The following is a 14,108-nucleotide window of genomic DNA, read 5'->3' on the forward strand; positions in this document are numbered from 1 at the left end:
CTTTGCCGTCACGTTTGACTAATACAATATGTCCTTGCTGAATTAGAATATTAATTTATTAAAAAATAAATAAAAATAAATAAATCTTTGTGTAATAGTGTATGTACATTTGTTCTAGTGGTCATAAAGTCAAAAGAATATGTTTTAGAGAATATTTTACCTGCTTTTGTCCATACAGTTAGTCACAACAGTTTTGAACTCAGTTCTAATTTACCTTATGGACACAGAAGCCCTTTCCAAAAGAGCTTTTCTAGTGTTGCACAGAAAGAGATTTAGACAGAGAGGTTTGGAATGACAGTCCTTTTGAAACACTATGAAAAACATACAAATCTAAGTACTAAACATATTAAACAGCACATTGCCTGTGCTCTGTTTCTGACAAGATGTTTTTTACAGGTCGTCATGCTCTGGAAAGCAATGTGTAATGATATACAGCTCTGGCAGTGCATGACATCTGGGCTTGTAGGTATCTCTGAGAGGCGGTCTGTCCCGCTTAACCCCGGCGGCTGCTGAGGGCGGGAATAAAGTTGGTTCATTTGAGGTTATTGTGCTTGATGCCAGATGATAGACAGAACCTGCTTCTCAGCTGTGCTCTACTGGCCTGAGAGTCATAGAGTTGATGCATCTGTGGCCTGTGTCAGGACAGAGCAGATGTCTCCTCCTCTATTCCTCACGTTAAACATGGACCTCACTTCCTGCTCACTTATTGGGGAGAAAGAGAGAGAAAATCCACAAATTAATTAAGCATTTATATCTGGAAATAAACATTAAAATACATACTGTTTTAATAGTATAGCCATGAGACCTAAATATATACAGGTGCTAGTCATATAATTAGAATATCATAAAAAAAAAAAAATTCAAGTTGTTCAAGTTGATTTATTTCACTAATTCCATTCAAAAAGTGAAACTTGTAAATTATATTCATTCATTATACACATACTGATATATTTCAAATATTTATTTATTTTAATCTTGATGAGTATAACTGACAACTAAAGAAAATCCCGAATTTATTATCTCAGAAAATTTGAATATTGTGAAAAGGTTCAATATTGAAGACACCTGGTGCCACACTCAAATCAGTTAATTAACTCAAAACACCTGCAAAGCCTTAAAATGGACTCTCAGTTCTGTAGGCTACACAATCATGGGGAAGACTGCTGACTTGACAGTTGTCCAAAAGACAACTTTGCGCAAGGAAGGCAAGACACAAAAGTTCACTGCAAAAGAGGCTGGCTGTTCACAGAGCTCTGTGTCCAAGCACATTAATAGAGAGTAAAGGGAAGGAAAAGATGTGGTAGAAAAAAAGTGTACAATCAATAGGGATAACTGCACCCTGGAGAGGATTGTGAAACAAAACCCATTCAAAAATGTGGGGGAGATTCACAAAGAGTGGACTGCAGCTGGAGTCAGTGCTTCAAGAACCACTACACACAGACGTATGCAAGACATGGGTTTCAGCTTCACATTCCTTGTGTCAAGCCACTCTTGAACAACAGACAGCGTCAGAAGCGTCTAAAGACAAAAAGGACTGGACTACTGCTGAGTAGTCCAAAGTTAAGTTCTCTGATGAAAATAAGTTTTGCATTTCCTTTGGAAATCAGGGTCCCGGAGTCTGGAGAAAGAGAGGAGAAGGCACACAATCCATGTTGCTTGAGGTCCAGTGTAAAGTTTCCACAGTCAGTGATGGTTTGCGGTGCCATGTCATCTGCTGGTGTTGGACCACTGTGTTTACTGAGGTCCAAGGTCAACGCAGCTGTATACCAGGAAGTTTTAGAGCACTTCATGCTTCCTGCTGCTGACCAACTTCATGGAGATGCAGATTTCATTTTCCAACAGGACTTAACACCTGAACACAGTGCCAAAGCTACCAGTACCTGGTTTAAGGACCATGATATCCCTGTTCTTAATTGGCCAGCACACTCACCTGACCTTAACCCCATAGAAAATCTAGAGGGTATTGTCAAGAGGAAGATGTGATATGCCAGACCCAAGGATGCAGAAGAGCTGAAGGCCACTATCAGAGCCACCTGGGCTCTCATAACACCTGAGCAGTGCCACAGAATGATCGACTCAATGCCACGCCGCATTGCTGCAGTAATTCAGACAAAAGGAGCCCCAACCCAAATATTGAGTGCTGTACATGCTCATACTTTTCATGTTCATACTTTTCAGTTGGCCAAGATTTCTAAAAATCCTTTCTTTGTATTGGTCTTAAGTATTATTCTAATTTTCTGAGATACTGAATTTGGGATTTTCCTTAGTTGTCATAATAGTAGTTATAATCATCAAAATTAAAAGAAATAAACATTTGAAATATATCAGTCTGTGTGTAATGAATGAATATAATATACAAGTTTCACTTTTTGAATGGAATTAGTGAAATAAATCAACTTTTTGATGAGATTCTAATTATATGACCAGCACCTGTAGTTCACCCAAAAATTGAAATTCTGCCACTACTTACTCACAAAAGTAGATTTTTTGAAGAAAAATGTCCTGGTCTGTCCATACAACAAAGGTCAATATTCTTCAAAACATCAGTGAAAGTTTGAAACAACATGAGGGAGAGTAAATGATAACGTAATTTGCATTTTTACATATCCCCTTTAATATAAATGGCTGCAATCATTGTGTTGGTTTGGACTCATTCACAAATTCTGGTGCAAATCCCACCAGATGAAACTGCTGCCATAAGTGTTCCTGGTGTACGATGGCCATCACTTTGTCAGCTATTATAGGTTCAGAAGTAACCTGTGCTTCTGACATACACGCATACTGGTAACTTTAGGGATTCAACTCCCATTTTTAAAAATAGTTATCATTCCAACACTTGCAGTGTGTACAGTACGTGGCCTTTGTTTCTGACTGCGGACTCCCTTTGATTCAACAACTTTCTCACTTTCTCTCTCTTCCAGCATTTCCCCCTTTTTTTCCACATAAAGCTGTTTTTCATAAACTAGCCTGGAATAACTGTCCCTGAGGCCGAGGCCTGAAACACTAGCTCTCTCTGAGCTTTCTGTGTGTGTGTGTGTGTGTGTGTGGAAGCTGAAACACTAGACTTTTCTGAGCTGCTGCCAAACAGATGCAGTCACTTGCCGTTCCACTGGAGAAACCTTCATGGCTCTTTCTCTCTTGTTCTGTTCATTTCTCTGCATCTCGAAACCTCATTCTCACATCAGCCTTGAAATGTCTTTGTTTGTGACTGATTTTCAAAGAATAACAGTTTTATGATCGCTCTACAGCTACTTAAATATTAGTTGTTTGTACAAAATGATTTGGATGTTTTTGTGGTGTTTGCTAATGCAATCTTCCTGTCTTTCATTAAAATGGAATGAATTGTTCTTATTCAGAAACTACGTTAACTGATGTCACCAACTCTTCCTAATGCTTAACCCCTTTCTTCCCACCGCTATTCATGATCCAATTACTTCTTAGGATTTGTTGTTTATTGCAGTGATTCCGTAATATTATGGTCCTATATTGGGTGTAAAATGGATTGCACAATGTGTTTCAGGTGCATCCAGCACCATTTAAAAATGTCATGGAGACTCGGGGGTGTAATTTTACATACATAGTAACATTCTAAAAATCATTATAGCATAAAGATTGTTGATGCCAGAAGTCAAGAGTTTAAACCTTGAATAAAGTTACTCTGCAACTGTTGTGCATCGTGGTTGCAAGTGCTACATGGGTAAACATTTTCTTTAGAACATGTGAAAATTGACTTCAGTTGAGTTTCTGTCATTTGGAAGGGCTCAATAAGCCCCCATTGAAGCCTGGGACCATCCTACTACACTTTGCTCAGACTGACTGGCATCGTCTGATAAGAGAAGGTCTAGAATCAGATGAACCGCAAGAAACTAGACATGACAAGCTCCTCCTCAAGCTCCTTACCTCATTTAATAAGATAAAAGCCAAACCACACACACACACGCTCAGAGCTCAGGTTAGCACAGATCAGCTGGTCATTAAACTCTGACCTGTGTCTTCACTTCCTCGTCGAGATGTTTGTTATGTTTGTGTATGTTGACATGATGTCTGACGTGTACGTTTGGAGGATTCTAGGAAAAAAAAACTTATTGGATCCTGTAATCATGTGCTGAGATTTGTAAGTGTGGTAGAACTAAAGGATCATAGTTATGAGCACATAAACGCAGACATGCATTTTGCCCCAATTTTTAGTGGATAAACTCATGTGAGGCCTGTGTATCCATGCGTAGAAATTTCTACTCTTTGTCCAGCTGTGATGATTGACAGTTCGCTAACCCTCTGTGACCTCAGATGAGCATCCGACCCGCTGCAAAAGGTCAAGGTCAAGGTCAGTTTATTTATATAGCTCATTTAAAAGCAGCTAGTGTATCCCAAAGTGCTATACATATACAAGTCAAGTAAATATAGAGATTAAGGGAATAAAAAGAAATGACTCAAAACACAACACACACTCATGACTTTATTGAGCATCTGTGTGCTCCAACAACACAATACAGAAAGAACAGCAAGGCAGGCAGCTCAGGGGGCGGGGTTTGGATTGGATCCCCATATGTCATTGGCCTGTGTATTCAGGTTCTAGCTCTGTGATTGGCTGGAAAAGGAACCCCATCGTCCACATGCAAGCATGTTAGGTTTCTGGCTCTATGTCTGGGGGTCAAAGTGTGCGTGTGTTCATGTATCAGTGTGTATCTTCTGTCTGTTATTCTGTTTGTTCTCCTCCTCTATTAGTTGTCTGTTCGCTCTGTTCTCTTTGTATAGATGTATGTTGTGTACTCCTCTTTTCTCTTCACTTTCCTTGGCAACAGATCCTGTCTGCCTTCCCCCTCCTAATTCTCTCTCCCGTTTTTTTTGGCAGAACCTTCTGTTCCCAGACCTCCTTCGGGCTCTTTTTCTTTGTATCACTTTCTTTCTCTTTCTGTGGCACAAAGTGGCGTTTTTACATCACATAATCTGTTTGGTGGATCTCTGTGGCATTATCCAAAAAGATCTGCACATTTTTGAAGATCAAGAGTGCTGGTCTGTTCAAAACTCACTGCTTTGTTGCCAGGGTGTTGTTAGCATTGAAAAGTTTGGGGTCAGTAAGATTTTTATTATTATTAATAGTTTATTAATAAATAAGTATATATTAATAATTCATTAATATATTAAGGATGCATTTAATACATTAGGAATGTTAGAAAAGATTTATATTTCATATTAGTGCCATTTTTAATAAAATATTAGGCAGCACAACTTTTTTCAACATTTATGATCAAAATAAATATTATATAGAAAATCAACAGAATGATTTCTGAAGGATCATGTGACACTGAAGACTGGAGTAATGATGCTGAAAATACAGCTTTGATCACATAATCTTAAATATATATATATATATATATATATATATATATATATATATATATATATATATATATATATATATATATATATATATATATAAATATATATTAAAATTGAAAAGAAAAAAAAACGAAATCTTAATGTTTCTAAATATTAACATTGACTCCAAAATATTTGAATGCTGAGGGTATTTTGGTATTTTGACAATATCACCAGGGTTCATCCTTTTAAAGGTTAAATACATTTGTTCAAATCATTGTTTGAGTGTGCAATACTAATAGCAACGACTGGCTCAGAGAGCAGCACTAAAACCAAGCAAAGCTAAGATTTTTATGTCAAAACTTGGAGGTTTATGTTGCAACCTGCTAACATGCACTAGAAAAGTTGATAAATATTTTCTAAATTTTGTAATGCAGGTTAAAATGCCTGTGTGTGTGTGTGTGAGAGAGAGAGAGAGCATGTGTGTGTATCTTATGCCTGGTATCCTGTGCAGCCCTTCACATATGAACTATTGTGAAGCCTGTTTAACAGTCACATCCTGTCTGGGTCATGGGGTGTTCTGAGGACACACACACACACACAAATGGAGAAGGATGTGCATTCATCTTCGCCAGATTTAGCACTAGAGATCATCCTTACTGTATTTCTCTGTTGTAGTGTATGATATCATTTATTGGGCTTGTGCTTGTACTGTGCTGGGAGAGAGAACCACAGCGACCAAAGCACAAATATCAACAAACTGTGTTTATTTTTATTGACACTGAAAGGTGATGTTTGTTGATGTCAGTCTGCACACCTGTGACTGCCATGAAATGGCCCAAATCGCATCACCTGCTGTTTCCAAAGCTCTAGGGCTTTTAGCTCTGCTGTTTACATGTCTGACTTCCTCACTGCGCTGAGGAGCCCCCTACTGGGAAGAAAGAGAGTAGACTTGAATAACCTGGGATAGGTAAACCTAGCAAAATCAGGTTTATGTCGCAATGGAGTGCAAAAACAAAGGAAATTAAGAATATTTCTGTATGTATTGTTACTACTGATATAAAGTTAAGAAAATATGATTTTGTTTTTAGTAACCTATGGTTCAAATGTGTATGGGTTTGTAATATTTTGAATGTTATTTTAAATGAAATCTCCTGTCTCCAGTTTATTTTCTCAAGAATAAAATAATAACAGCTATATGGCAAAATATTATTACAATTTAAAATAACTGTTTTTGAAATGAATATCTTTTAAAACATAATTTATTAATGTGATTCAAATCTGAATTTTCAGCATCATTACTCCAGTATTCATTGTCAAATGATCCTTCAGAAATCATTCTAATATGCTGATTTGTTGCTTAGGAAACATTTCTGATTATTATCAATGCTGAAAACACTTCAGGATTCTTATATGAATATATTGTTCAGAATAACAGCATTTATTTATTTTTGTAAAATTATTAATGTATTTACTGTCACTTTTTATCAATTTAATGTATCATTGCTGAATAAAAGTATGAATTTCTTTCTGAAAAAAAAAACTTACCCAAATAGCAGAGTTATATTTTTCTTCTTTTTTTTTCTTGAATATGAGATAGAAATGTGACTTTGACAGTTTTAAAAAAATATATAATAGAAAAGAGTAAAATAGAACTGTATCTGTATTTCCATTCAACAAATTATTATCCGTCTTTAGTGCCATCTAATCAAAAGCTTGTAAAGAGCCCAAATCACATGTGGACTTTAGCCAGGGTGTTGTGCGCTGGTGTGAATGTGTATTAATGCTATTTATCTCAACACATGGATGGAGAATATTGGATTAATGTGTGAAAGATGCATCTTTATTTTTCTGCTCTTTTCTCGTCTCTCTTCATGCGTGTATATCTCTTTCTCCATTTATTCTCTCTCTCTATGTGTGTATGTGTATGTGTGTGTGTGTGTGTGTGTGTGTGTGTGTGTGTGTGTGTGTGTGTGTGTGTGTGTGTGTGTGTGTTGGCACACTCTGGCTGCAGACGGGCACACAGATGGGTGACAGGCTGTGCCGAAATCACTCTCACACACCTGCTCCTTCATACACAGACTTACACATGCATACATAGAAAAATGTATACACAAATGCACATTGAAAAACAGCTTGCTTTTAATAAAATAACCTCACGAATGAGTTTAGGTTCGCTGAGCTGCTCCCCAAAGCTCTTCATGTGTAAGTGCAGACAGATGTTTCTCCCGAGCATCTGTAATCCACCGCTCTCGCAGTCGAACAGCCCAGTACCACACATATATGGATGTCCTCGAGCTATGAGATAGTTCTCATCGTGACACTGAGCTCAGGATGAGAAATAAATAATTAGAGCAGAAAGAAAGCCGGAGAATGATGAGTATTGGCTGATAAACGAGTGCGGAGAGCCGCGGAGGGGGATTAGGACGCTTTGGAACACTTTAAGAGCATTATGGATTAAAAAAAGGTCAGAATGTTTAGCAACATAATGCTAAACCTCTTAAGCGAAACCCAACAGCATGCTGATAAACTGGGACGAAGGAAGGGGGCGAAGAAAAAGGCTGTATGGGGTTTAACATCTGTTTGGGTCAGAGAGAGAGTGTTTAAAAGACACAGAGAGATATATACACGTACCTCCTGACGTTATTATAAATTCTAATAAAACGGACATGTGTGGACACTCATAAACATTAAACTTGATGCAGCGTATAACAAACTTCATTTGACAGCCACAGCGGATGGAAAGACTTTCGGTAAATACAATTGTGTTAAGAATTTAATTACGTTTTGGTCTACTCCTCACACAAGGGTTTGTTTTTTTTTTTTTAGGAAAAAGAGTTTACTAAAAAGAGGGGGAAAAGAGGAAAAAGGAAATAGGAAAGTTGCATTACATACAATTTAGGAAAAAGAAGAAAATGAAATAAGACAGAAAATCAAAGAGATGACATGGATGCTTTGACATTAGGTTTGATCAAAAGTGACAGTAACATAATTTAGAATGTTGCAAAAGATTTCTATTCCAAATAAATGCTGTTCTTTTAGACTTTCTATTCATTAGCGATTCCTGAAAAAAACCGTGTGTCATTGATTTCAACATTGATAATAATAGAAATGTTCCTTGAGCAGCAAATCAGTTTCTGAAGGATCATGGGACACTGAAGACTGGAGTAATGATGCTGAAAATACAGCTTTAATCACTGGAATGAATGACATTTGAAAATATATCCTAATATAAAAAGTTATTAGTAATTGTAATAATAAAGTTAGATTGGGGTTTTAATGGCCGAACACATTAAAGTGGCAGTTACATGTAGTTTAAAAAAGAGTTTTTGGGTTGTGTCTTTTCTCACCTATAGAGCACACAAGGAGGGTCAGGACTGTCAGCGATGAAGCTGCAGAGCGACAGTTTTTGGTCACTTGTGTGTTGTTGCAGTGTTTTCAGTCTGCACCAATCTGTGTGTAACCAATGGCACTGTATCAAAAGATCACAAAATTCACAAGTTCTGTCATCATTTGCTCATCTTTTAGTCATTACAAACATGTTTGAATTTCTTGCCTTCACAGAACACAAAAAGAGACGTTTTGAAGAACATCCCAGCCGCTCTTTTCTCTATATTTATTAAAAGTGTGACAGCCGCAGCCAAGCTTCAAAAACGTGATGCCTTTGAGATTTGCTTATGTAACACCAACCTGCGCTTCTTTTGAATTTGTGGCGAGCTCAGATGTTAGCCGGGATCTCCAGCTCTCATTAAGGCTGAATGAATTGTGGACGGTTTTGTCGCAGCTCTTTTGCTCTCAGTCCGAGCGTCGGTGAGCTCAAATAGGACTAGGGTTGCTGTATGCCATGAGAAACACAATCTACTGTACACATTTTTCAGCCTTGTTCATGGGTTTCGGCCTATGTTTATCCTGTGTGTCTATGTATGTCGTCATCTAGCAGGAATGCGTGTGCTCCGCCAATAATAAGATGGCTGCCAAAGACTAAAATGGCTGCCAGGACTCCAGAAAAAGAGAAAGAGAAGGCGAGAGATGGAGACAACACGCTAAATGTAGAGAAAAAAAGAAAGCATCTTGCTCTTTCTCCTCAGTTTAGACTGCTGTTCTTTTGTTTGTGCGAGTGTGTTTGTCCTAATCTCTACACACTCTATCAAATCATGCTGGCATGAGCCAGTGTGTTCCCTTATCACCTACAACACCTCCACAAACACACACGCACACGCAGCCTGCCATAAACTGTGCTGATAACACACACTTTCATGCATGTGTACTTAGACACTCGTTTCTCATTTTCTCTCTCTCGTCTGCTAGCAATATTGTAGTATCTAAGTGCCTAAACATCACCGAACAATCCAGTTCAAACAGTAGGAATTGAATATGAGTCATTTTCTGACATTTATATGCATCTTTTTTCTGTTTCTCAATGCAGAATCTGGGCAATCAGACAATTCCAATCAACAGGGAGAAGTGGACATCAAACCCCCACCAAACGGTGAGACTTACACACTGTTATACCATTTAAACGTTTTTTAAAAATGTTTATGAATAAGTTTCTTATGCTCACCAAGGCTGCATTTATTTGATAAAAAAAAAATGTATTTTGAAAAATAATATCGGGAAATATTATTAGAATTTACACTTTGAATTTTGAAGTGTAATATATTTTAAAATGATATTTATTCCTATTTTTACCATTATTCCTCCAGTCCTTCAGAAATCAGTCTAATACGCTGATTTGAACGTTCCAAAGAACAGCATTTATTTTAAATAGACATCTTTTGTAATATTATAATTAACTTTACCGTAATTTTTGAACAATTGAATGCATACTTCATGAATAGAAGTTTTCTTTTATTTACCCCACACTTCAGTACAGCAGTATCACACGAGCAGGAGTGTTAGACTAGAGTTATTCATGTCTGTCTCTTAGCACAGAGACCAGGTTCCAGATGGGTGAGGAATATGTTGAGTAAAGCAATGTGATTTGTGTTGTCTCTGCAGGACACCTGAGTTTTCAGGACTGCTTTGTGACTTCAGGGGTGTGGAACGTAGCCGAGCTGGTACGAGTGTCTCAGAGTAAGTGCTCTAACACACCAGTGTTTTCGGAAATGAACACCACACTGCAAAAAATATTAGCTGTGTTGCCAAATTCATGAACGAATCGCTTATTGATGAATTCTTATTGATGAATCGGTGGAACAGTTTGGTAAACAGAACCTCTCACTGAAGTTATTATGTCTGACTCAATTTGCTAATTTGATATTCTGATTTGTTAGGTTACTGTATCTTTACAATTTGTTGTAAAGTTGTTTTTATAAAAAAGAATGTAGTTTTAGTGTCATTATTATACTGTTATTATTTACAAATGTGTGTGTATATATATATATATATATATATATATATATATATATATATATATATATATATATATATATATAATATTTTTTTATAATGTTTTCATTTTAAGATTTTTTTTTTTGTGCTTTTGTCATTTTTATTATTATTTTTTATTAAATGTGCATACAGTTTTCATACATTTTTATTTCAGTTTTAATTTACATTATTTTAGTTCTTAAAGTTATATTAAAAGAAAATGAGGAATGCTGAAACTAAATAGTTTTTTATGTATTTTATTTTAACGTTTATTTCAAGTAACAAAGATGTTTTAATGGTTTTAGTTTTAGTTTTAGTTAATGATAATAATCCTGAAAAAAATGATGCTGTCCTTAATCAAGTTGTAATACCCAGATTTGGTATTTATGGGAAGTATAGTAAATGACATCGAACATTCATTTAGCATAGATTCATTAGTAACTTCACCCTCTCTATTTGATATTTAAGTTTTTAGATTTTACATTTGGAAAGTTTAAACTCCCAACACGTTCCTCTCTTCCGCAGCCCCTGTTGCAACAGCATCCGGTCCTAATTTCTCTCTTGCGGATCTGGAAAGTCCCGGTTACTACAATATCAACCAAGTAGCACTTGGCCGACGTTCACTTGCCTCTCCTCCATCCACAAGGTGAACACACAAACAACCATATTCCTCCTCTTTGTGTCTATTTCAGTCTCTCTTCAGTACAAATTTGATCGGTTTTGCTCTCCTTTTTGTCCTTCCTTCTGTTTCTCCTTTGCCTGTGGTTCTTCTTGCTCTGTAGGTCTGAGGTGGAGCTGTACGCCAGTCTTCCTCGGAGGTACTATGTCTGTCACAGTCCTCTTGTGTGTTACTCTCTATCAGTCACAGGGATATTGATTAACCTCTCTCATGGTCTCTCTCTCTCTCTGTAGCTCTAATAAGCGTAAGTCTATAGATGACAGTGAGATGGAGAGTCCTGTCGATGATGTCTTCTACAGTCGTTCTCCGGCTGGCACCAGCTCCCAGTCCAGCGGCTGGCCGAATGATGTCGATGCAGGTGAGCATCACGTGTACATATGAACATGCCTTTTACACTGAAATGGTGCTGATACCAGAGTCTGGACTCGGCAGTAGCAGAGAACCTTTGAGAAGCGACCTAGATTTCCACTGACCTGATATAGGCTATATGGGGATAGATCGGGTATTGGTACCATATCGGTGAAAAAGGGATCAATTGCATTATATTCATGATCTCAACACAATGTTTTCTCCTTCTTCCTCTCTCCTCTCGTGTTAATAATTCCCTTCTCCGGTTGCAGTGCAGCACCATTTGACGAGTATTCAAGAGAGGAAGATAAAACATGAGAATGATGGTGTGCAGTTTCCTTACCATGGTTAGAATACATACTACACACACTTACACATGTACACAAGGTTAAACGAAATGATCGCTGTGGTCACAATCAGCTAGTAGTGTTGGAAGAACCCAGATGGGACAGTCAAAGTCAGAGCAACATACACACAAACAATCACTGAGAAAATGCACAACACAGGTGCACCTTCTGTCCACGCATTAGCCACACACACACACACACACACACACACACACACACACACACTCTCAGTCTGTGTTCTGGTCCCAGATGGCACTTCCGTGTATCTACAGTATAGTGGGAGACATCTGCTCCGCATTTGTGTGTGAATGTCATAATCAGAAAGCAATGCTTTTCATTTCAAACCTTTTTCAGAAAAGAAAACTGCTTTTTAAGCAGTTTAGTTCTTCCCATTATGTCCATTTATGATATTAGCAAAGGTTTCCATCAGCAGAAATATTCTTTAGTTTTACCCATTCATTTTTGGGGCCTCTCTGACCCTTACACCATGTTAAACAGTGGGTCAAGGTTTGGCTGTTTTTTATTTTATTTTTATTTTTTTAACAGATATGAATAATTTTATTTAGCAAGGATGCATTAAACTGACACCGAGGACTGGAGTAATGATGCTGAAAATTCAGCTTTGCATCACAGAAATAAATTACATTTTACAATTTATTCAAATAGAAAACTAATTCTGTTAAATTGTAATAATATTTCACAATATTACTGTTTTTACTGTATTTTTGAGGGGGAAAAAATCAGCCGTGGTAAGCATTAAATATTATTTTTTATAAATCTTACTGACCATAAAAAACTTTTGAATGGGAGTCAAAGTGAACTTTTAATTTCAAACATGGGGGATGTTGTCAGAGGGTCCCAGATGTCTGTGTAAATTAACTTTAAAACTGAAAATTGGTCGTACAAATAAACTAGCTGGCATTCATAAAAGTTTTCGTAAATGTTTTGTTCTGAGAATCTTTGAATGTGTTATTTTTATAGTACATCAAATTCTTATTTCAAAAGAACCAGGAGGCGAGATGTGTTGAGTGCATGTGTACACGTTTTGTGATAAATATACATATACAGACTTAACACTTTCACATGCATTTGCACACTCCCACACACACGCATACACACATGCGAGAACAAATGCACTCGAAAGTGAACGAGGAAGGGGAATTAAGCTGAAATGGGATTTAATGCCTTGTAATGCAGAGAGGAAAAAATAGCATCAAACTGAAATGACGTTTAAGTGTGTGTGTGTGTGTGTGAGTAATACTGAGCAATGGGTGCCAGGAGGACTGTGTGCATGTGTTTTGGTTATCTTCCAATTACGAGCCATCCCTTCTCTGTTATCACTTTCTCCTGCAATTTCTCACCTTTTCATTTTATTTTCATCTCTCTTTCATCCTTCTGGTGATGGATTGAACTAGTTGAGGTGTTGCTAATTTAATAGTTAAAGACTACGGCTGGGTGGTATGAAGCTATACACATTATTTGATGGTAGAAATGTGTCACTGTTTACACAGCTACAGGCTATATTTGCATGGCTATTTGTGGACATCACTGCTTTATGTTATTTACACATTAAGGACGGCAAAGAATACAAAGTAGAATGTGACCTAAACAAGTCAAGACGAGGAATAACTTGTTTATTGAAGAAGTTGTGAAACTGAGTTTAGTTTTTTATGCTTGGCAAGCAATGTCGCAACTTGTTCACAGGTGTGTGAATATCGGATATTTCGCAGTGTGGCTCAGAACTATCAGTTTTATAATATTGATTACACCGTTTTCTGTCTTTTAATTGAAGAGTTTTGTAATGTGAATCTGTTTTTGCTTCAATAAAACATTTTTTTATGAAAAACCTATTAATTATATTAATAGGTATCCCTTTAAGTATTTTAAATATTAGAACCTGTCAATCAAGTTCCAAATAAATAGATAAAATAAACAAATATGATGTATTTTTTGTTTTATTCACTAGATTGTTCAAAAGTAGACATTACCAAAGTTATTAAAATAACAACGTTACAATTATAGCGATTATATTTATTAAAATGTTT

General features: G+C 36.8%; 1 protein-coding gene across 8 annotated transcripts in view; it reads left to right on the forward strand.

The window, feature by feature from the left end:
• The window catches only part of LOC113101074 (nuclear factor 1 X-type-like), an 86,197-nt gene that overhangs the window by 58,969 nt on the left and 13,120 nt on the right, over window positions 1-14,108 (forward strand). For 6 of the 8 annotated variants that reach the window (XM_026265537.1, XM_026265529.1, XM_026265530.1 and 3 more), the window contains exons 4-9: window positions 9,746-9,808; window positions 10,318-10,392; window positions 11,215-11,335; window positions 11,472-11,507; window positions 11,602-11,726; window positions 11,989-12,063. In XM_026265537.1, the coding sequence (XP_026121322.1) occupies window positions 9,746-9,808; window positions 10,318-10,392; window positions 11,215-11,335; window positions 11,472-11,507; window positions 11,602-11,726; window positions 11,989-12,063 (495 nt within the window). The remainder of the gene's footprint in view (window positions 1-9,745; window positions 9,809-10,317; window positions 10,393-11,214; window positions 11,336-11,471; window positions 11,508-11,601; window positions 11,727-11,988; window positions 12,064-14,108) is intronic. The other 2 variants (XM_026265531.1, XM_026265536.1) reach the window with 1 other exon arrangement.

Source organism: Carassius auratus, unplaced genomic scaffold, assembly GCF_003368295.1.
Source record: "Carassius auratus strain Wakin unplaced genomic scaffold, ASM336829v1 scaf_tig00217487, whole genome shotgun sequence".
In the NCBI taxonomy this organism is placed as follows: Eukaryota; Metazoa; Chordata; class Actinopteri; order Cypriniformes; family Cyprinidae; genus Carassius; species Carassius auratus.